The 23154-nt window shown below is 42.5% G+C and overlaps 1 protein-coding gene across 4 annotated transcripts in view; it reads left to right on the top strand.

The window, feature by feature from the left end:
* The window catches only part of hormad1 (HORMA domain containing 1), a 33488-nt gene extending 11009 nt beyond the window's left edge, over nucleotides 1-22479 (top strand). For 2 of the 4 annotated variants that reach the window (XM_057834742.1, XM_057834743.1), the window contains exons 9-19: nucleotides 491-636; nucleotides 6393-6550; nucleotides 6618-6686; nucleotides 7733-7790; nucleotides 12192-12247; nucleotides 12815-12889; nucleotides 13214-13288; nucleotides 17113-17166; nucleotides 18854-18904; nucleotides 21760-21813; nucleotides 22047-22479. In XM_057834742.1, coding sequence (XP_057690725.1) covers nucleotides 491-636; nucleotides 6393-6550; nucleotides 6618-6686; nucleotides 7733-7790; nucleotides 12192-12247; nucleotides 12815-12889; nucleotides 13214-13288; nucleotides 17113-17166; nucleotides 18854-18904; nucleotides 21760-21813; nucleotides 22047-22127 — 877 coding nt within the window. In that variant the 3' untranslated portion in view covers nucleotides 22128-22479. The remainder of the gene's footprint in view (nucleotides 1-490; nucleotides 637-6392; nucleotides 6551-6617; nucleotides 6687-7732; nucleotides 7791-12191; nucleotides 12248-12814; nucleotides 12890-13213; nucleotides 13289-17112; nucleotides 17167-18853; nucleotides 18905-21759; nucleotides 21814-22046) is intronic. The other 2 variants (XM_057834744.1, XM_057834745.1) reach the window with 2 other exon arrangements.
* Nucleotides 22480-23154: the final 675 nt, after the last annotated feature.

Here is a 23154-nt window from a genome sequence, read left to right as displayed (position 1 = left end):
ACTTTCTTTTCATTTGGGGACATTCTTGAGTCACTACCTGTTCAGTAACTCCAAATCAACAGGAAGTGACCTGTAGTTGTGCCAAAATCAACTGGAAGCGACCCGTAAATGCCTAAAAATGAAAAGGGAGCGACCGAAAATCAACAGAAAATGACATGAAATGCGCCAGAGCATGGACGTCCATAGACGTCCAATCCGTTTGAACCCTCCCACTTCAAATGGATTGGACGTCTAGTGATAAACTTATTCCAATTCAGAAAGATAGTTTTTCCGTTTATTAGTAGTTTTGTAGAATGTCGTAGAATGATTTCTTTGCGCCGTGTATCGATAATCGTGATATTGCCATATAATGACATCATCGTTATCGTCTTGTATTGCAAATTGTAAGGTACCGAGAGGTTCCCACCCTTAAAGCGTCACTTTCTTCTGAGATTAATGGTTATATAAAAACACCTTGCCTGTTCACCTTTTACTTTTGTTCTTCGTCCAGCACTCAAAACCAAGATGTCGCCTCATTCGGCAACACCAAGTTGGCTAGTGTCATGCTGGTGAGGAAGCTCTACATGCTGATACAGCATCTCGGCCCTCTGCCCAGCAAAGTCTTCCTCAACATGAAGTTGACTTACTACGATAGCGGTAAATGTCAAGGGCAAAATGTGCCGTTTCACGAAACTGACGGTTGAATTTTACGACCTCACACAACACAAAAAATATGACAATTACCTTATTGTCTGGATTATCATTCACACTTTTTAATCGTAGTTAGGTTAACTGCCATTGAAGTGACCGGATAACATCAGGAAGTGACCCTGAAATGCCTCCGAATCAACAGAAAGTGGCCCGATATTAACTCATTCACTCCCAGCCATTTTCACCGGTGCAACCCCCTTCGCTCTCGGACGTTTTACTGGATTTTGACTGATTTTGCAAGGCCAACAAAAAATTCTGTTCTATTGCTATTAAGGGTGTAACGGTACATGTATTTGTATTGAACCGTTCCGGTTCGGGGTCCTTGGTTCGGAACGGGGGCGTACCGAACGAGTTTCTAACGTAACGTAACCCTTACTTTTCGAGGCTGTGAGCCGATCGAGTTACAATTTCTTTGTGTAGATTATGTTTACTTCCGTCTTTTCCACTATAATGAGGACCAACACGGTAGGACAGTATAAGAAATGTCAACGGTGCGACAACGTGGCCGCCGCGAGAACGCAGTGAAACGCAGGCGTTAAAGTCAATCAGCCAATGCACACCAGTCGTAATGTGGCCGTGTGTTAGACGCGGCCCAGAAGCGGCTCAACGCGACAAAGAAGAAAAGAACGGCAGAGTTTATAATTTGACGCGAGACGCGGCCCTCCTGCGTCAATACTACTAGCTAGCATCGGGCAGACAGGAAGTCACTCGTGTCAAAACAGGGTGAATCGGGACGATTTTCAAACTAATATGCAATCGTAACTAAGCCTGTCGCAATATGCAATAATTCCATTTATCGCGCGATAAATGAAAATGAAGGCGGTAATTTTTCCGCTGCGATTTATCGCCTCGCGTGCACGTGCGTGCTCGCCTGCAGCAGACGTGCTGTTAAAAGTTCGGATTCCTCGTTACCAACTGCGCAAAATGCATCTTCGTTCCAGGTCCGGCAGAAACTAGCGCCGGAGCCAATCTTTCCAATTATTTCCTATTGTTCAACATATACCGGCCGCGTCAGTGTTCCGGAGTGACTGTGGACCATCTATGGCGCGCCGGTATTTTTGACGTGTGGGCGCTCCCGTCAGGAGTGACATTTCACGGGGGGCGGCTATTTTTCGACACAACACCGGATATTTACAACGAAGTCCGCCAAAACATTGTTACCGACTTGGCTGCTATGATCAACCTCGCTTTGACAACGAACAGCTGAATGAAATTAAGGGTGCTGTGCTTCAAACTCGTCCTGTTTATGAAAGTCGATTGTCATACGCTGGTGTTCTTCAGCGGCGCTTGCTAACTTTTTTAATGTGCGCACACACTAGATATCATGAAATGACCCATGCCATTGGCTACGTGAGCCCAGAGTAATTATGGGACACGTAACCATATACTACATCGATGAATTCTAAACTGTCATGACTGAATGGAAGTTAAGAAGGCCAAATCAATCCATACCAGTGACTATAGATAATGTTGCAAATCTTGTTAATTCAGTACGTGACACAGATGGATTCGGACCACAAATAGGATGTCTTGCTCATGTAGTAAACCTAGCTGCTAAGAGAGCTGTAGCAATCAACAGTGTGCCCTGCCTCACTTTACAAACAGTAAAGATTGTTCTCAGCACTTTTATACAATTTTTTTTCAGATCAGTAAGAAGTAAGCACATAAATATTATGCACTAAAATGCATGTTTATATGATGGCAATTTAATTTTTGCTCGTTAGCAAAATATATATATATATATATATATATATATATATATATATATATATATATATATATATATATATTGTTATTTTTTACAGAGCATTAAATGTATTGAATCGGATCGAAAATCGTGTCCCCCGTATCAAAAATCGTACGAACCATGACTTAACTGTATTGTTGTATCCCTATGGAACACCATTACAGAAGCTATGACGGGAAAAGTTTTCATTTGCCTAAATGCTTAAATTATTAAGTGCAATTTTTTATTTTTTTTTAAACACATTTTATTTATTCTGTGTTTCTGTGCGGTATCAATATTGTTGTTTTTTTACTTAAGAGGCATGGTCTATTGTTTTTAGTTGTGATTTCTTAAAAAGTATTTTTGAATTTAAGAGCAAATATCGCGTTTTAATGGGTGTACTTGATCTATTAATATATACTGTATTCTCACTGTGCTATTGTAAATTGGTTAAAAAAATTGGGGGGGGGCGCAATAATATCGCATATCGCAATAATTTATGAGAATAATTATCGCACACTAAAATTTGTTATCGCGACAGGCCTAGTCATTGCTTTATTAATTATTAGGTGCTAGAGTTGTTAAGTATGGATAATAATGAAATTATAGTTTTGAGAAAACTGCTGTTGGTGGCTCAGTGACCATCTGATGTGGTTTGGTCTCAGATGAACAAGTTGAGGAAGGAAGTTTTGATGCAGAGATTGAAGGAAGAAAAGAGGCAGACTGACTGAGTCACAGCCAGAAAGTGTTGATGACAGTGTTGATTTCTATTCACTGTTGCCCCCTCCGTATTAAAGTATGTCACAGTTGCAGCCAATTATTATCCAAAGCTGGTTAAAATTGAAGTTATGTTGTTTTAAGGTGTATTAAATACATGTACATGTGGCCCTGTTGATCTACGAGCACCCGCTCCTTCACCGGTCTCTGCATGGCCCTGCTGAAACACAGTGTGGGTCGACAGAGCTCAATATTTTATTGTTTGTACAGTGTCCCGGAACATATTTCCTCCACACCCTTCTCACCTTTTTAACCCCTGACCCATTTTCATGCCTGACAGTTGACTTGTCTTTGTTGATTTACTGCTGTCTTCTCTGCTATAATAATAACCAACACGGCCCCGTGTTCAATATAAAACCCTCCTACCACAAGAAAACAAGTAGGAACTAATATTCACATTGGAACTAATGTTATACAACATAAAATATACAATATCAATGAATACTACATCACATTTTTAAAATATAAACAGAAAATAAATAATAGCCTATTTAAGTAAAATAAATTGAAATGAGCTAAAACACCTGTAATTAAATAATAAGATCCTGCTTACACAATTAAATTTATTAATTTCGTGTGGCGCTGTAACTTGAGAAAATCCACCGATAAAGCTTTTGAAAACAGTTCATGAGGAAAAAAAAAAAGATTCATTGAGGCATTTCATTTGTAAAATATATGTTAAAATCTTTGTCATTGAGATTGCTTTTCTCTTTAGCACACGACTTCTTTTTTCGTCTTTCAGAAACAAAGCTGACCAATACACTTGGTCTGAAAGGCAAATTGTTGTTGGATTATTATCTTTAAATACCCGCTACTTTTTGAGCAGAATTGTAGCTTTGTATAGGCGAATGTTCCTATTGTTGAAAGCACAAAAGTGTGTAATGAACAACTATCACATTTATATTTTGCATTTTGTTTTTTTACTGTTCCGAAAATGAACCGAACCATGACCTCAAAACCGAGGTACGTACCGAACCGAGATTTTTGTGTACCGTTACACCCCTAATTGCTATATATAAACATGGAACCCACCAAAAGAAAGATTAGACTCTCTTCTTTCAGCAGGAAAAAAAAGTTAATTCATATCTTTTTCCATTCTTTAGAAATCAGCATTAGAAAATAGCTTAGTTTAAGCAATTTTCCAATTTCTGATGAAAAAACAGAAAAATTGAGCTTTTTGTAAAAGCATACATTTCAAACATAACTTTGACATTAACACAGCTATTTTTTACTTTTGTGACATCCCAAACATCTGAATAATGTTTTCCTTCTACAAAATAACATAAACAACAAGACAAATAGAGCTTTTGTTAGCAAAGTAACTATTTATATACACATAACTAAACTATTGAACTGAGAGATGACGCTGTTGTGGCCACGACAGCCGGGGTAAACTTTTCCCTTATCGCTGTAATATATTGACAGGATGATCTATGTCATCCTAGATCGATTGGTTCGCCCTGGGAAGCACATCCTTGTTTGACATGTCATGTCTGGGTCTGCGGGGAATATAATTTGATGTTTGATGTGTGAGCCACAGTGGAAAGTAGTGAGATTTAAGACGTGTGCTACACAGTGTTCACCCACAACGGCCTGATCATTCTAATATTTATAAGTGTAACAATGGATTTTTTTTTTTTTGTCTTTCTTTTGTGGGGACCACTGCCTCGTGGCGGAGTTCGCCTGGTGAACTTGTGTGGGGCATGTTGTGTTTCTGGGGGGGCAAGCTGGTTTGGCAGTGCGCGTTTCCGGCTGAGTTGCGGGCCACTGGAGCGTAGTGGGGGATGCGAGTGGCCGAGGACGGCAGCGTGAGCAGTACGGCCTCAACAGCATCGTCCGCTGCACTGGTGGTCCCGGTCATCCTGCTTGGACTTCCTGCACCTGGCGTCCTGGTCATCCATTCGGTCGGCGTCCGCCGGCAGTCCTGCCTTGGAGCCCGGCCGTTCGTTCCGTTGAATCGGGTTGCGGGTCTTACAAAATGCGCTACTGCCCTCCAGTGGCCAGTTTTATTCCTTTGAAATGGATTTTTAGCATTGTGCTTTGGAGCTAAGTTGCATGAGAACCTAGAGATGTCTCTTGTGAAAAAATAACATAAAAGACGTATAAATACGTCTTTGGGACACCGAAAAAATTAAAAATAGAACGTATTCATAGGTTTTTGGGAGCAAATGAGTTAATGAAAAGTAACCCCGAATTGCCCCCACATACATTTTGATCCAATAGGAATAGGAAGTGACCCCAAAATGCCTCAAAATCAACAGGAAGAGACCCGATAGACCTGGGGTGGGCAAACTATTCCACAAAGGGCCGCAGTGGGTGCGGGTTTTTGTTGCAACCCATTAAGGGGCTGTTTACATGGTGACTCTCCGAAAATACGAAAAATTGCAAATTTGCGTCTCCATTTGAACAATGTCGCAATTCCGCATGAAAACGATGTAGTATTCATGCCAGGCCCTAGGGGGCAGTGCAGATTTACAGGGCAAAAGAGAATGATGCTTTTTGACCCCACCAAGCTCCCTCAGCCCGGAAAAAAATATGCCCGCCCACTCGAAGCAATGTCATTTGTCTTTTGTTCAAAAAGGCACAAAAATTGAAACGTTCAACATATTTAATTTAGAAATATTATTAAAACAGTAAATTAAAGCCGAAATTCCGCCATTTTTGCTGTTTTTAATGTTTAGTAGCACCGCTGCGCACGCCCAGTGTGACGTGTTCGAGTGCTGACGTTAACGGCGCGGTCTCGCGCCGCAGAAGCCTTTGATATGCATGCCGAGGAAGCCCCCCTCAACCCCCCGCAATCGGATTCTTCCACTTTGGAGGCAGGATTCACAATTTTTCGTCTTCGCCGACACCATATGTACGCGAGGCGAGTCCGCTACTCAGTCATTGCGTCTTTGTGTCGCAGAGTCGCCATGTAAACTGCCCCTAAGAGGACACCTTTTCACCAATCGGCTATTTTAAAAATGCAATCACTTGATTGTAGTCAGGTGCTTCTCATTTCTGCTGAAACCGCATTGGTTAAGCTATCTTTGCTGGGTCAGTTGAAACAAAGACCAGGAACCACTGCGGCCCTCGAGGACCGGTTTGCCCACCCCTGCGATAAACCAACCATCACAGTATAGGTACACAGTCCCAAAAAAATACAGTGAAGATCACGTATTTTAACAACCAAATGAATTCCTTGTTTCGTTGGCGTCAGTCACGCCGCGAGACTACCAGCCACGGGGCTTCCAAGAGGCGGACGGCGACCTGCTGGTGTTTGAGCGGGAGCCCGTCAAACTTGAAATCGGCGAGGTGATCACTCCCTTCCACTGCTTCAAGTTGGACATGGGCACAGAGAGACACAGGATGGAACCGGTGAGTTCCGATCACTTAACTGTCACGTCACGGATCAACCATCATTTTGGGTACTTCATGTGTACAGGTGGAAGAGCTCCCTAACCGGAAAAACAAATGGTTTCTTAAGATTAGACATGATGGCAGCCTGTCGCAGGTAAGCACTCATGTACTCTTAACTGCTATTTGTTTATCATTTACACATAAAAAATTTTAAAAAATCAAGATATCAAAGCGCACCACTTGTTAATGGAGTTTTGTGTGAGCGATTTGCTATGAGAATTGTTAATACGTTAGCGTTCGTAGCATTTAAGGTAGCGGACTTTTGCAAGGCAAATTACAGTATTTTTCGGACTACAAGTCGCACCTGGGTATAGGTCGCACCAGCCATAAAATGCCCAATGAAGAGAAAAAAAACATATAAGTCGCATTTTCGGGGGAAACTTACTTGATAAAATCCAACACATAGAACAGATATGTCATCTTGACAATTTAATATAAAAATACAATAGAGAACAACATGCTGAATAAGTGTACAGTATGATGTTACATGATGCATTAACAACAAAATTAGGGCTGTCAAACGATGAACATTTTTAATCAAGTTAATCACAGCTTAAAAATTAATTAATCGTAATTAATCGCAATTCAAACCATCTATAAAATATGCCATATTTTTCTGTAAATTATTGTTGAAATGGAAATCTAAGACACAAGACGGATATATACATTCAACATACGGTACATAAGTACTGTATTTGCTTACTATAACAATAAATCAACAAGATGGCATTAACATTAACATTCTGTTAAAGCGATCCATGGATAGAAAGACTTGTAGTTCTTAAAAGATAAATGTTAGTGCAGGTTATAGAAATTTTATATTAAAACCCCTCATAATGTTTTCATTTTAATAAAATTTGTAAGATTTTCAATCAAAAAATAAACTAGTAACCCGTCATTGTTGATGTCAATAATTACACGATGCTCGTGGGTCGCACCCAAGCGCCAGCAGAGGGCGACAAAACTCCAAAAAACACAAGTAACAAGTGGAGATTTCACTGTGCTGTCATTTTAATGAGTTTGAGCGGGGCATGTGCGTTAATTGCGTCAAATATTTTAACGTGATTAATTTAAAAAAATTAATTACTGCCCGTTAATGCGATAATTTTGACAGCTCTAGTTTGTTCATCTCTCTTCTAGAGGTCTGAGGTTGAAGAAGTGGACGAAACACCCGAAAACGACAACACAGATGACAATTGTAGGTCTTTTTTTACTGGCTGAAAGCCTGTCAATTTGCTTGTAGAATGATTTACTGTTATTATTATTAGAAAAAGTCATCACCCTATCGTGGTGGAGGGATTTGCTTGTCCCAATGATCCTAGGAGCCATGTTATCTGGGGCTTTAAGCCCCTGGCAGGGTCATCCATGGCAAACAAGTCCTAGGTGAGGGTCCAGATAAAGCATGGCTCAAAATGACCCCTTAATGGACTCAAGTTTCCCTTGTCCAGACGGGGGTTACCGGGGCCCCCCTCGGGAGCCAGCCCTAGGGGTGGGGCTTGAAAGCAAATGTCTGGTGACCGGGCCTGTCTCCATGAAGACTGGCCGGGTACAGCCCTCTGGGGACTCCCTCGTTCCGCTGGGGGACTTCAACGCTCACGTGGGCAATGACAGTGAGACCTGGAGGGGCTTGTCCATAACGAACACCATGTTCAAACATAGGGGTGTTCATATGTGCACTTGGCACCAGGACACCCTAGGCCGCAGTTCGATGATCGACTCGTGTCATCAGACTTGCTGCCGCATGTTTTGGACACTCGGGTGAAGAGAGGGGCGGTGCTGTCAACTGATCACCACCTGGTGGTGTGTTGGCTCCAATGGCGGAGGAAGATGCTTGCCAGACCTGGCAGGCCCAAACGTATTGTGAGAGTCTGCTGAGAACGTCTAGCAGAATCCTCTGTCAGAAAGGGCTTCAACACCCACCTCCGGCAGAACTTCTCCCTTGTCCCGGAGGAGGTGGGGGACATTGAGTCCGAGTGGGCCATGTTCCGCACCTCCATTGTTGAGGCGGCCGACCGGAGCTGTGGCCGTAAGGTGGTCGGTGCCTGTCTACGCGGTAATCCCCGAACGTGCCCAACAGCAAGGGATGCCGTCGAACTGTAGAAGGAGGCCTACCGGGCCTTTTTGTCCTGTGGGACTCCGGAGGCAGCTGACAGGTACTGGCTGGCCAAACTGCAGCTTCGGCGGTCTTCGAGGCAAAAACTCGGACATGGGAGGGGTTTGGTGAGGCCGTGGAAAACAACTTCCGGATGCTTTCGAGGAAATTCTGGTCTACCATCCAGCGTCTGAGAAGAGGAAAGCAGTGCACCATTAACACTGTATAGTGGAGATGGGGTACTGCTGACTAGGGATGGGAATTGATAGGATTTTTACGATTCCGATTACATTATTGATATTGCTTAACGATTCGATTCTTTATCGATTCTCTTATCGATTCTAATTGGGGGAAAAAGAAGAACAAACATTTTGATTGGCATCGAGTTTGTTTAATCAGAAGTCACAACCTTACAAACTCACAACAAGGTCAAAAGAGGCCCAAAGCCTCAATATTAACTGTAGCAATAAGTGGCAAATGCACAAGAATGTGTAACATTTTACTGAAACATTTTTCTAATAGAAATAAAAAATATTGGTATATATTGGCATACAGGTCGTTGGTCTGCCGTTAGCAATATGTGTTAAACTTGCAGGGGTCCCCAAACTTTTTCCAGTGAGGGCCGCGTAACTTTTCCCTTCTCTGATGAGGGGCCAGGGTCAGTTTGTAACAGAAAAAGTGTGACGATTGCAGGAGTGCCTAAATGTAAAAAATTATTGTTTTTCAGAAAGCCACAATCAAATAACCCTTTCTGGATATTTCACGGAACAAAAGTAAATAGAATAAAAATAATAATATAATATAATAATAATTAATAATGATAACACTATTAATCAAATAGATAATAACCAAATAACCCTCTCTGAGTTCTTCACAGAAAAAGGCCAGAAAATAACACTATTAGGGGGGGAAAAAATGCTCTCTGGTATTGTTCAGGGGGGCGGGCCGTATTCGGCCCGCGTGCCGTAGTTTGGGGACCCCTGTTAAAGCGTATTATTTACCAGTATATTGAAATGCATGCCTTTTAGTTTTTATGGTGTTTTCACACTCAAGTGGGGGTGCCCTTGCGCTTCGTCACGCGAAGAAGAACGCGCTCACGTGAAGAAGAGCGCGCTTTCATGCGAAGAAGAAATGCCGCATCCAAGCGAGTGAGCGAGTTAGTGAGAGAGGGAAGCACTGCGACGACCCTACGTCCTTTGTTAATGCTTGTAAAAAATCTACAGAGGCAACGCCTGTATGTATCATCTTTTGTGTTGTTGTTGTGTGTTTCCACTCGCGATCGGACACTTAAATCCAGTTGTGTAGTGGTTTGAACGATGTACTAATGCTAGCGAACGCATGCTAACTGTTTTGTTATTACTGAATTAGCAGCTAATCATCCCAGATTTACGTTGATGCAAACCTATTTGTTATTGGGGACGAAATTGATTTGTTTCATTTCTATTTTCAGTTTCACTCTTCAAGTGATGGTTGAATAAAGTCAGCAAATTATAACAACGTTTTCTGTATCGTCATTTCGGAGTTTAGCTAGCTGTATAGCTGTCTCGGTGAGGACGGTGCAGTCTATTACCTCCCGACGCAGTTATCTCCACCTTGCAATGATTGCCAGTCGTTTTGTTGTAATTTTCCCTCATGAAGTGAAGACACACTTTCGAGCGTTTGAACCTACTCATTGTTATGTCATTGTTATGTTCACGGCTGCAATGCTCCTGCTAAACCATCGTAACCTTTCATTTTCACCCCCTTTCCTGGTGAAGTGTAGCCAAACTTTGGAGCGGGTGGTTCTTGGCGCCATGCTAGTTTGATGCGTTTGGACAACAAGACAGTCACGACGCAATATGCGTCTTCAGGACTCGTTAAAAGGATCGTTAAGGCTTTTTCATTGTGATGTCGAGGCCTCGAAACACTAGGAACCGGTTCCGAATTGGAATCGGATTTCGATTCCCATCCCTACTGCTGACCTCGACTCGGGACGTCGTTAGTCGGTGGAGAGAATACATTGAAGACCTCCTCAATGGCACCAACACGCCTTTATTTGAGGAAGCAGAGTCTGGGGATTCTGAGCTGGGCTCCCCTATCTCTGTGGTCAAAGTCATTGAAATGGTTGGAAAGCTCCTCTGTGGCAAGGACCCGGGAGCGGATGAGATCTGCTGGGAGTTCCAAAAGGCTCTGGATGTTGTGGGGCTATCATGGCTGAGACGCCTCTACAACACTGTGTGGACATCGGGGACAGTGCCTCTGGATTGGCAGACCGGGGTGGTGGTCCCCCTTTTTAAGAAAGGGGACTAGAGGGTGTGTTCCAGTTATAGAGAGATCACACTCTTTAGCCTCACCGGAATTCGAATCTCGCATTCAGGAGGAGCAGTGTGGTTTTTGTCCCAGCCTTGGAACATGGGACCAGCTGTACACCCTCGGTAGGATCCTCGAGGGTGCGTGGGAGTTCGACCAACCAGTCGACATGTGTTTTGTGGATTTGGAGAAGGCATTCGACCTTGTGCTTCGGGGAGACCTGTGGGGGGGTGCTCCGGGAGTACGGGGTACGGAGTACCTTGGTAAGGGCTGTTCGGTCCATGTACGAACGGTGTCAGAGTTTGGTTTGAATTGCCAGCAGCAAGTCAAATTCATTCCTAGTGAGGATTGAACTCCGCCGATTCTGTTCATAAATCTAGAATTTCTAGGCGCAGCCAAAGCATTGAGGAGGTCGGGTTTAGTGACCTCTGCATTGCATCTCTGCTTTTTGCAGATGATGTAGTGCTGTTGGCTTCATCAAGCCGTGAACTCCAACTCACACTGGAGCGGGTCGCAGCCGAGTGTGAAACGGTTGGGATGACGATCAGCACCTCAAAATTCGAGACAGTGGTCCTCAGCCGGGTCAGAGATGAGATCCTGGCCCAAGTTTAGGAGTTCAAGTATCTTGGGGTCTTGTTCGCAAGTGAGGGTGGGGGGCGGGGGGGATCGACAGGCAGATCAGTGCAGCGTTTGCAGTGATGCAGACTCTGCACCAGTCCGTAGTGGTGAAGAAGGAGCTGAGCCGAAAGGCGAAGCTCTCGATTTACCAGTTGATTAATGTTCCTACCTTCACCTATGGTCACGAGCTGTGGGTCGTGCCCAAAAAAACAAGATCCTGGATACAGGCGGCCAAAATGAGTTTCCCCCGCAGGGTGTCCGGGCGCTCCCTTAGAGATAAGGTGAGAAGCCCAGTCATCCAGGAGGGACTCGGTGTCGAGCCGCTACTCCTCCGCGTGTAGAGGAACGTGTTGAGATGGCTCGGGCATCTAGTTTGGATGCCTCCCTGGAGAGGTGTTCGGGCATGTCCGGCCGGCGGAAGGCCCTGGGATGACCAGGACACGCTGGAGAGATAATGTCTCTCGGCTGGCCTGGGAACGCCTTGGGATCCCGCCGGAGGAGCTGCATGAAGTGGCTGACCCTACCCCGGATTGAGCGGCAGATGGATGGACGGACGGATGGAAAATTAGCTTTATGCTTTACTTTTTTTTCTCTTATCAGCACCAGAGATGGATCTCAGCTACAATGAGAAAGTGGACAGTTATGAGGTCACTACGGTGAGTGTCTATCATCATTATTGTCATCTCTCCATATACTGAAAATGATAAGCTTTTCCTAACATTCTTAACCGTCTTACCTTAACTCTTCCTTATCATCATGGATGGAAGCCCTCAAATTCATCTTTATCATCACTATCACTATCATTTTTGGGGCCTTCGTAGAGCACACTCTTGAGGTCAATTGGCGACATTGTTTGTTGTAAAAGCTAAGATAACTGCATGACCTACACAGTTGCAGCATCGGCCGTGATGTTGGTCTTTGTTTTTTCCTTGCGTTAGACTTTTGTAGAGATAGCGTAACTCGTCTGTATCGTTAGCATGGGTAGATAATGCTAAGTTGCATGCTTGGTCTTTTTTGTGACGACCTGAATCGGGCAATGATCAGAGTGAAGACAGAATATCTCGCGTATAGGTCGCACCTGCATTTTTGGACGAAAATTTTCGGTCAAAAAATTGCAACCCTATACGCGAGTATATACAACAAAACAAGTCGTAAAAACAATGTATGAAAAGCTGTAACAACAAAAAAATGCAAAGATGAAGACAAAAGTTGTGTTTTCTCAGGCAGAGGAAGTCGTGGCAGAGGAGACAAACGACATGGAAGCAGCCACGATGACCACCAGGGATCAGCAGTCTTCGGTGAGCAATTGAGCAAACGTGATGGAAATGTATGTAGCCTGACTAGTTTTCCTGATAAGCGAGAGGTACCTCAAAAGGAGTATGGCGTTTAGGGTTTTCAAGCTGATTCGTGCAATCTAGTGGCATTCTGTATCTGGCGTCTAGGTCGCATTCGCATTTTTGGGTGAAAAGTTTGGCCAAAAACATGCGACCTCTATGCCAACATATATGCTAGTTGTTAAAAAGAAAAACGTACAATCTGCGAGGAAAATGAGAAGTCAAAAATTGGTATGAAAAGCAGCAAAGCAAAATGCAAAGATGAAGTTAAAAGTGGTGTTTTCTTAGGCAGAGGAGTTCGTGGCGGAGGAGACAAACGACATGGAAGCGTCCACGATGACCACCAGGGGTCGGCAGTCTTCGGTGAGCTTGATAATGGAGTTAACGTGATGGAAATGTAGCCTGACTAGTTTAGCCGATAAGCGAGCAGAACCTCAAAAAGAGTCCAGCGTCGATGGTTTTTAAACCTTTAGTGTATTCTAGTTACATAACTGGCGTATAGGTCGCACCTGCATTTTTGGGTGAAAATTTTGGCCAAAAACATGCGACCTATACGCAAATATATATATATATATATATATATATATATATATATATATATGGCGGAAAACACATACAGGACTGAAAAAGCAGTTTCTTCTGTTGCACTCCTCTTTAAAAGAATCTGCTGTATTTTAAGCCGAAACAACTGTTGTGTTTGATAGAACAATATATGCTGCCATAGCAGATTTATGGCACATTAAGCCCCCAAACTATTTTTAATTTGTCAGTTTTACCCTGAAAACCCCATTAATTTTATTTATTATTCAAAATGTCTGTTTATAGCTTCGAATCATTAATTGATGTCTCATATTTCGTTAAAAAAAAAAAAAAAAAAACGACTTAAAAAAATTATTCACTCGCATATTTTAAATTTTTAAACAAATTATGTCACAATGGAAAAAATGGCGTCTTTAAAAAAGTCACGGATACCTACCTCATAACTATCGCTTAATTGTATTTTTTTTGTTAGTGTCGCATTTTCTCCGATATGTAAGATGATAAATAATTGATCCAAACAAAAAAAAAAACAAAAAAAACATTTAAAAGGATAAATATATGAAAAAGAAAATCTAGACCACTCCTTTATGTCTGCGATTTCTGCATCGCGACCCTTGTTATATTACCATATTTAACCCATAAAATCCCCCCAGAATAAGAATACGAATAGAAATAAGAAACTAGAAGAGCGGCGGCACGGTGGCCGAGTGGTTAGCACGTCTGCCTCACAGTTCTGAGATCAAGGGTTCAATCCCGGGCTTCGGCCTTCCTGTGTGGAGTTTGCATGTTCTCCCCGTGCCTGCGTGGGTTTCCTCCGGGAACTCTCGTTTCCTCCCACATCCCAAAAACATGCATGGTAGGCTGATTGAACACTCTAAATTGTCCGTAGGTATGAGTGTGTGCGTGAATGGTTGTATGTCTCCTTGTGCCCTGCGATTGGCTGGCAACCAGTTCAGGGTGTCCCCTGCCTACTGCCCGTAGTTAGCTGGGATAGGCTCCAGCACCTCCGCGACCCTCGTGAGGAAAAGCGGCATGGAAAATGAATGAATGAACTAGAAGAGCACAATGAAAGCAGATCTCTGCCGAACCAGCCAAATTCAAAGCATAGCCATATTGCTGACCTCTGTGACCACAAAAAAACATTTAATACTAACATAAATATTGACCCAACTGTCTCATGAGCGCCACAAAATGGCTGGTGGCTGCTGTATTTTTCGGAATATAAGTCGTAGTGTTTTTTTCCACAGTTTAGCCAGGGGTGCGACTTATACTGTGGAGCGACCTGTATGCGAGTGCGGAAGCAAGCAGACAACAATGGTATAGGGATTGCATAAAAGGGTTTATTGATCACACACACACACAAAAAAACCACACAAAAAGAGTCCGTGACACTAGGTCGGGATCAATTAAAAAAAAAAAAAAAATGAGGGAAAACCGTGTGAAAGGCACACAAACGAAAAAACCAAGGCAAAGATGCAACTCTCAAGGAAGGGGTCAAGAATACAAGCTGTCAAGATCTCGGCAAGCCGCCTAGGATTGGTTTAAAGAGACTGCTGATGAACTGGAATTGGATGCAAGTACGACGTTGAGAACTCATCCCACAGCTTGTAACAAAACAATCTGACCAGCAGCAGAATGTGACAAAATGTTGCCAGTCATCATACTAGCTTCGCTTGCTAGCTAGCACAGCTATTCTCCCAGTCCAGAACAACTGAGTTATCACCGTCAGCGTGCATTTCATGCGTAAAACGTCGTGCCCACACTAGTTCAAAATATGTACTAAATATTTTAGATTTTTAAATCAATGGCAATAATATTTGTGTTTCTAATACCATATTTTGGTAAAAGAGAACAATTGTGGCTTATTAGAGTTCACAGGTCTTTAAAGAGCATACGACATGAGAAAAAAAGTCAAATAGCATTATTACATGAATTTGAATCATATTTTGAGACAATTCGACTATATACAACAATTTAGCAAAGCGCAGATGACGAGAAATTAGTCTTTTAATCTGCCGGTTAGCCACGCCTACCATTATAGGGCTCTAGCGTCCCCAACAGGTGGATGACGTCAGCGGTAGACTGGGCTCATCGGTTTTACTATTCAGCCCATTGAGGGGGAATTATTCAGAACGAGGAAAACGCGACGAAGAGAGCCGCAAAATGTCATTGTTTTAGTCTCTCTACTCCAATATTTATACAGGATATTCTTTTTATCCAAGTATTTTTCCCCAATAGCTAAATAAATGGCTTGAGAAGGACCGGTCAGCCCGTCGAGGGGGAACTATTCACAACGAGGAAAACGCGACGAAGAGAGCTGCAAAATGTCATTGTTTCAGTCTCTTTACTTCAATATTTTTACAGGATATTCTTTTTATCCAAGTATTTTCCCCAATTGCTCAATAAATGGCATGGTCATGATAAATAACAGTCTTGTGCTAAATGGAATATGAAATAATAAAAATGCACTTATTCAGGACGACATGGCAAAATTACTCCATAATGGTCAAAACTGTCGATTTCACCTTTACTGTCGCACCTCCCGAACAATATTTTATGACACCTAAGTCGGACACATGTCATTTCCCTTCCCCGGCTTCGGAGAATGTAAACAAACAAAGAGGCGTGACAGCTAGCCGACATGCTAACCCGAACCGAGTGATGTTTCAAAGTCTTCGAAGCGGAAAATCACACATAACTAGCCCGGATTATTTGACATGACGACTGGGTTGTCGATCGTCTTCGCAGATCGGCAAACCACCCGGCGGAGAGCAATTTACAGTTCGTTCCCCGGAGGAGGGCAGCTGCAGTTGTTGTGCAGCTAACGTGCAGCTAATGTGCACGAGGAGAGCTTTTTACATGCCTATCAATGATCAAACGTAAGTAGTCCTTTTTTTAAAGAAAGTTCGTAGTGTTTACTTTGTAATCGCTGTATTAATATTTGACATAATACAAAATAAGATGTTTACTTAGTTCCTCGTAAGTCCAATGGTCCCACAGTCGTAGGGCTTGGCCAATATCCACGGTGAATGGGAACCTTTTGAAACTCCAAAAAGGCGCACACGCCTCTCCCTCATAAAGCAAGATTTTTCTGCAGCCGTTTGGCTGACGTGATGCGAAAAATAAACGTATTACTCCGCAAAATCAGCTGAATCCTTAGTCCTCATACACAACAGTACGGCTGTTTAGTGAAGAGGACGCCTTCACCCGTACACGTCACAGCGCCCTCCTCCTCAATGCAAGACCGAAGCCGGAAGTCACTCATTTTCATGGCAGGGGATTCAAAAAACTAAATAAATATAGCGATCTCTTACACACACATCTGAGCGGTCCATATCATTCAAGAGCATAAAATACCGCGTGTATTGTGAAATAAACATGGTTTTTGGTGTCACATGCACTTTAAGTTTGAGGTTCCCTTTAAGATGACATGTCTGTTCCTGGTGTTGGATTTTATCAAATTTCCCCCCAAAATGTGACTTTTACTCCAGTGTCTTATATGTCATTGCGCAATTTTTGGCTGGTGCGACTTACACACGGGGTGTGACTTATAGTCCGAAGAATACAGTATTTGATATAAAAAAAACTCTTTGGTCGAGCGCTAGATCATGCAATCCTAACACAGCCTTACATGTTCGTGTCATCAGCAGGCCAAAAAAGCGATGAACGTCAGAAAGCCACCATATCCAAAGAAAAACAAGGTGAGAGTCCTGCACTCTTTAACAGAAGAACACACGTGACGGTTTGTATGCCAAATAAAAGGCAAATGTGGGAAACGAACCGTGAAGTTGGCTCCCCCATCAGATGTAAATTTATATTTTAAAATGTCAATTGTTTGTGATACGTTTGTGCTGTAAAGTTTTGTTTGTGCTGATATCGTTTCTAAGATATTTACAATTCTTTTTTAGGACAATATGAGGTCAACCAGCCCCCCATTTTGATGAAAAATGGCTAAAAATGGTGTCAACCGTTTATGCTTTGTTTGTGCTGGTTTGTGTTTGCATATGTGTGTGTGTGTGTTTTTTTTTTTTTTTTTTTTAAAACAGAAATGAGACAACTATCTAACAATAACTCAAGTGCTAATATTCTTCTCCAACACACAATGCAAACGGACACTTGAGACACTGATTAGCATAATCGCTAACTAGCTAGTGCTCCGTGCTAAGTAGTAATGTCTCATCAACAAAGAATACAAACAATAAAATTGGCCTCATTTACTCATTTATTCATCACCTTGTCAAGAGTCAAGAATCAGCATTGGACCAGGTGATGATGCTGGATGGAACTTTTGTTTGGTGCCGTTCCAATGAGATTTACAAAGATGATTGCCTGAAGAAAACATCAAAATTCCCTCAGTCCTTGATGATACGGGGCTGCATGTCAGACAAAGGCACTGGGAAGATGGCTGTGGTTAAATCTTCAATAAATGCACAAGTTTACATTGAAATTTTAGACAGCTTTCTTATCCCTTCAATTGAAAATATGTTTGTCATTTTCCAAGATGACAATGCATCATGCCATAGAGCTCAAACTGTTAAAGCATTCCTTGGAGAAAGACTCAACCAGTCAATGCCATGGCCTGCAAATAGCCCAGATCTCAACCCTTTTGAAAACCTGTGGTGGAAATTGGAGGGAAAAAAATGGTCCACAGCAAGGCTCCGACCTGCAAGGATGATCTGGCAACTGCAATCAAAGAGAGTTGGCACCCAATTGATGAAGAATACTCATCAAGTCCATGCCTCAGAGACTGCAAGCTGTCATAAAAGCCAGAGGTGGTGCTATTAAAAACTAGAGCTGTGTTTTGATTGTTATTTCTTCGTTTGTTTCTCATGATTCCATATTTTTTCCTCAGAATGCAACGAATCCATATGCACTTGCACTATAAAAGTAACATTTACTGACCACCACAATGTTTTTTATTCATTTCTTTTAGGGTTTCTGAATGCTAAAGAGTTGCACTTTGGAAGTAATTAATTATTTTTTTTCAAGCTTTTTATCTGAGTTCTACATGATAAAATGTCTGAGTGAGTGCTGGTCCGAGACTGGTGATTAGATACTTTTTGCTAGGGGTTGTATTATTGATTCAGCAACTAAAACTGAGTGTAGTAGTGAACTCTTTCTCTTCCTCCAATAACTGTTGTGCACGCAGTCTCACATTAGAGACAAACAAAGTCCCAAACTGGACTGCTCATAGCTGCCAGCAAAAATTGATGATCAGATTCGTTGGCAACTAATTTATTAATCAGTTTTAGTCGATTTGTTTTTCTTTTTTTGTTGCAACCCTAGTATTTTGATTTTTTTTTTTTTTTTTTTTTTTTTTTTTTTTAATGGTGGAGCGGTAGAGCATCCTAATCCTAACAGAGCCGTACATGTTTGTGTCACCGGCAGGCAAACAAAGCGATGAACATCAAGGAGCAGGCAAATCCAAAGAAAAACAAGGTGAGAGTCCTGCGGTCTTTAATAGAAGAACACACATGACGGTTCGTATGCCGAGTAAAAAGGCAAATGTGGGAACAGAGGGATGTCCCAACAACTAGCACAAACGTAGCACATACAAATGTCCAAAGGTCCATTTGCAGTGAATGGACTCGCAGCCTAAGTGGCGCCCTCTTGAATTTTTCAGAAAGGCCTCTCCTATTAGGTTTTTTTCAGTGTAGAGCGATGAAATCTGGGGAGTCGATACATTGTGCAAAACTGCTCCAAGAAGTCTCTTGCACCCATATTCCAAACACAACAGGAAATCAGTTATATTGGATTGAATGTGAAATTTTCATCAGTGTACAGGGTGCACATTTGAAACCTTGGCGCCTAGGGAGTTAGTTGGATTCTCCTCAAAATTGGTGAGACTGTTCATGAGACATATGAGATCTAAAGTTATCAAAATTGTAAGTTTCCATTTATGCGCCTGGTTTGGGCAGTGTGCCAAAGTCGGCATATATTTTGGCAAAACGCCAATTTCAGTAAATGACTACAAATTCCCTGGATCCAAGGTTCAATATTTTTATATTGGGCATGTATGTGAGGTACCCCAGCCTTAACACAACTGCAATAAAATATTACCCATTAGGCCTTGCGCCCCCTGCTTCGAAGAAGAAACACCCTTTTTTACCTCCAAGGGGAAAAAAAACAATTGAACTCAAACCTGCATCAGAGGAGCCTTAGGACATGTGTTCAGGCGCCTGATGAAAAATATTGAGGTTTCGTTGAAGCAGAGGGGTCCAAACATGAAAGTGAAAATAACCATCACCATTTTGTCTCGCCACAAATTTTGAACAGTCATCACTTGGCAGATATACAACATATCTGCGCCAAACTTTCCATGCTTGTTGCAAGTCGTACCTTGAAGGATCCTGAAGGGGTCATTTTCATTCACCATACAGTGCCAACTAGTGGCAACGTAAAGTCACTCATTTTACTTTTACATGCCTAGTTCTTTTCAGGTTGGTCATTGTAGTTACCTTTTGTTGTACTACATTTTAGGGCCCACGTTCACATGTCTCTGTTGTTTGCATTAAAAGGAAGCAGCTTTCTTAAGGGACTTAGGCAGCTTCTCGAGCCACGAAATTTGGCACACGTGGTCGAATTGGCCCAATTAGAAGATACATTTTGGTTTTGAATACGAGCGTGGCCGCACAGCTCAGTAGCACCTTCTTTTTTGTAGGACCTTCTTCAATAGGGGTTTTTCCTCCTATTTGTGTGTATGTAATTGTAATCTCTAAAAAACAGGTGAGTTTCAAGCATGCTAGGTTCTAATGAGATGATGAGAGGGGGGCGATCTGCTACTACCCTGGTATGTGTGCCGTCCAAACTGCGAGGGCCCGTTCAGTCCTGCTTGCAGGCCTTTTTTAAATTTGCGACTGATGGTGGAACAACTTCACGGAGGTTTGGTCGCACCAGCCCAAAAATGTGCAATGAAGAAGAAAAAGACAAGTAGCACCGGATTATACACTCACCGGCCACTTTATGAGGTACACCATGCTAGTAACGGGTTGGACCGTCTTCAGAACTGCCTCAGTTCTTCGTGGCATAGATTCAACAAGGTGCTGGAAGCATTCCTCAGAGAGTTTGGTCCATATTGACATGATGGCATCACACAGTTGGTGCAGATTTGTCGGCTGCACATCCATGATGCGAATCTCCCGTTCCACCACATATTGGATTGAGATCTGGTGACTGTGGAGGCCATTTCAGTACAGTGAACTCATTGTCATGTTCAAGAAACCAGTCTTGACATGATTCCAGGTTTATGACATGGCGCATTATCCTGCTGAAACTAGCCATCAGAAGTTGGGTGCATTGTGGTCATAAAGGGATGGGCATGGTCAGCAACAATACTCAAGTAGGCTGTGGCGTTTCAACGATGCTCAATTGGTACCAAGGGGCCCAAAGAGTGCCAAGAAAATATTCCCCACACCATTACACCACCACCACCAGCCTGAACCGTTGATACAAGGCAGGATGGATCCATGCTTTCATGTTGTTGACGCCAAATTCTGACCCTACCATCCGAATGTCGCAGCAGAAATGGAGACTCATCAGACCAGGCAACGTTTTTCCAATCTTCTATTGTCCAATTTCGATGAGCTTGTGCAAATTGTAGCCTCAGTTTCCTGTTCTTAGCTGAAGGGAGTGGCACCTGGCGTGGCCTTCTGCCGCTGTAGCCCATCTGCCTCAAAGTTCGACGTACTGTGCATTCAGAGATGCTCTTCTGCCTACCTTGGTTGTCACGGGTGGTTGTTTGAGTCACTGCTGCCTTTCTATCAGCTCGAACCAGTCTGGCCATTCTCCTCTGACCTCTGGCATCAACAAGGCATTTCCACCCACAGAACTGCCGTTCACTGGATATTTGTTCTTTTTCGGACCATTCTCTGTAAACCCTAGAGATGGTTGTGCGTGAAAATCCCAGTAGATCAGCAGTTTCTGAAATACTCAGACCAGCCCTTCTGGCACCAACAACCATGCCACGTTCAAAGTCACTCAAATCACCTTTCTTCCGCATACTGATGCTCGGTTTGAACTGAGGGAGATTTTCTTAAACCATGTCTACATGCCTAAATGCACTGAGTTGCCGCCATGTGATTGGCTGATTAGGAATTAAGTGTTAACGAGCAGCTGGACAGGTGTACTTAATAAAGTGGCCGGTGAGTGTAAGTGGCATTTTTGGTGGAAATTTAGACACAGGTGTGATTTACTAGTACAGTCCGAAAAACAACGCATTTGATTAAAAAAAATAAATTAGGTTGAGCACTAGATCATCTTAATCCTAACATAGCTGTATATGTTCATTTCATCAGGACGCAGACGAAGCGATGAACGTCGGGAAGCAAGCAAATCCAAAGAAAAACAAGGTGAGTGTCCTGCACTCTTTTAACAGAAGAACACACGTGACAGTTAGTATGCCGAATAAAAAGGCAAACGTGGGAAACGAAGCAGCTTTCACAGATCTCGCCATCGCGAGGGCGTGCGTGGCACGCTCATGAAAGCCTCTGTCGTGTTCCCGATGAGTCAGCACTCATCGCCTCCCCACAGAGTGGGATGCCCGCTCACTTTTTTGTAAAAGCTCCCCTCTCGCTCTCGCCAGGTTTGTCACTACAAAATCCCCACCAGTCAAGAGTCTACCCGGAAGAAACGCAAGTTCAGCGAGTGCAAAGAGAACGTGTGAGCCGCCACGCTTTCAAGCTTGTTAACGTTCACCAGCGTGAGGTATTTTAGAGGCATCGACTTTATTTTTTTTTTTTACAAGTTAGAAAAGTTTGTCTTGTTGGAACGGTTTTGTTTTGTTTTTTTGTTCCATTGAAAAAAAAAAATCTGTGAAAAATGGTTTAGTCATGCCTTGCAGGACCAGAGGCACAATTAGAAGATGAGCCAAAGGATGAAGGTTTTCAGTTTTCAATCAATGTTTAAACAGATATTAGTAGTTAAAACTGTTCAAGCTAGCAAAGTTAGCTAAAAACATTGTATGTTTAATTGCGCTCAAATCATCCCATCCGACTGTTGCAATTAAATTGACTGACACAAGAGAAGCACTGTGGAATTGTGTTTACTACCTCAGCTTCATAGTTATGAAGGGTGCGTATCTCACATCTTTTCTTCGTATATGCACTTTGCATGTTAACTAGAATTGTCAAAACATTGTAAAGGAGACATATCGCGATACTTTGTTGCTCTAAATGTTATCGATTAGGGCTGTCAAAATTATCGCATTAACGGGCGGTAAATAATTTTTTAGAATTAATCACGTTAAAATATTTGACGCAATTAACGCACATGCCCCTTCAAATAGATTAAAATGACAACACAGTGCAATGCCAACTTGTTACTTGTGTTTTTTGGAGTTTTGCTGCCCTCTGCTGGCGCTTGGGTGCGACTGATTTTATGTGCTTAAGCATCCATGAGCATTGTGTAATTATTGACATCAACAATGGCGGGCTACTAGTTTATTTTTTGATTGAAAATTTTACAAATTTTATTAAAACGAAAACATTAAGAGGGTTTAAATGTAGAATTTCTATAACTCGTACTAACATTTATCTTTTAAGAACTACAAGTCTTTCTATCCATGGATCGCTTTAAAGTGATCCTCTAAATTAAATATGACAGCAATGACAATAAAGCGAGAGAGTGTATGCTGTTGGGAACTCCGTTTGGGAGCGAGAGTGTATGCTGTTGGGAACTCCGGTTTTATTAGC

Source organism: Corythoichthys intestinalis, chromosome 4 (genome assembly GCF_030265065.1).
Source record: "Corythoichthys intestinalis isolate RoL2023-P3 chromosome 4, ASM3026506v1, whole genome shotgun sequence".
Classification (NCBI taxonomy): Eukaryota; Metazoa; Chordata; class Actinopteri; order Syngnathiformes; family Syngnathidae; genus Corythoichthys; species Corythoichthys intestinalis.
The sequence above is the reverse complement of the archived record's forward strand: the minus strand, read 5'-3'. Positions and strand labels throughout refer to the sequence as shown.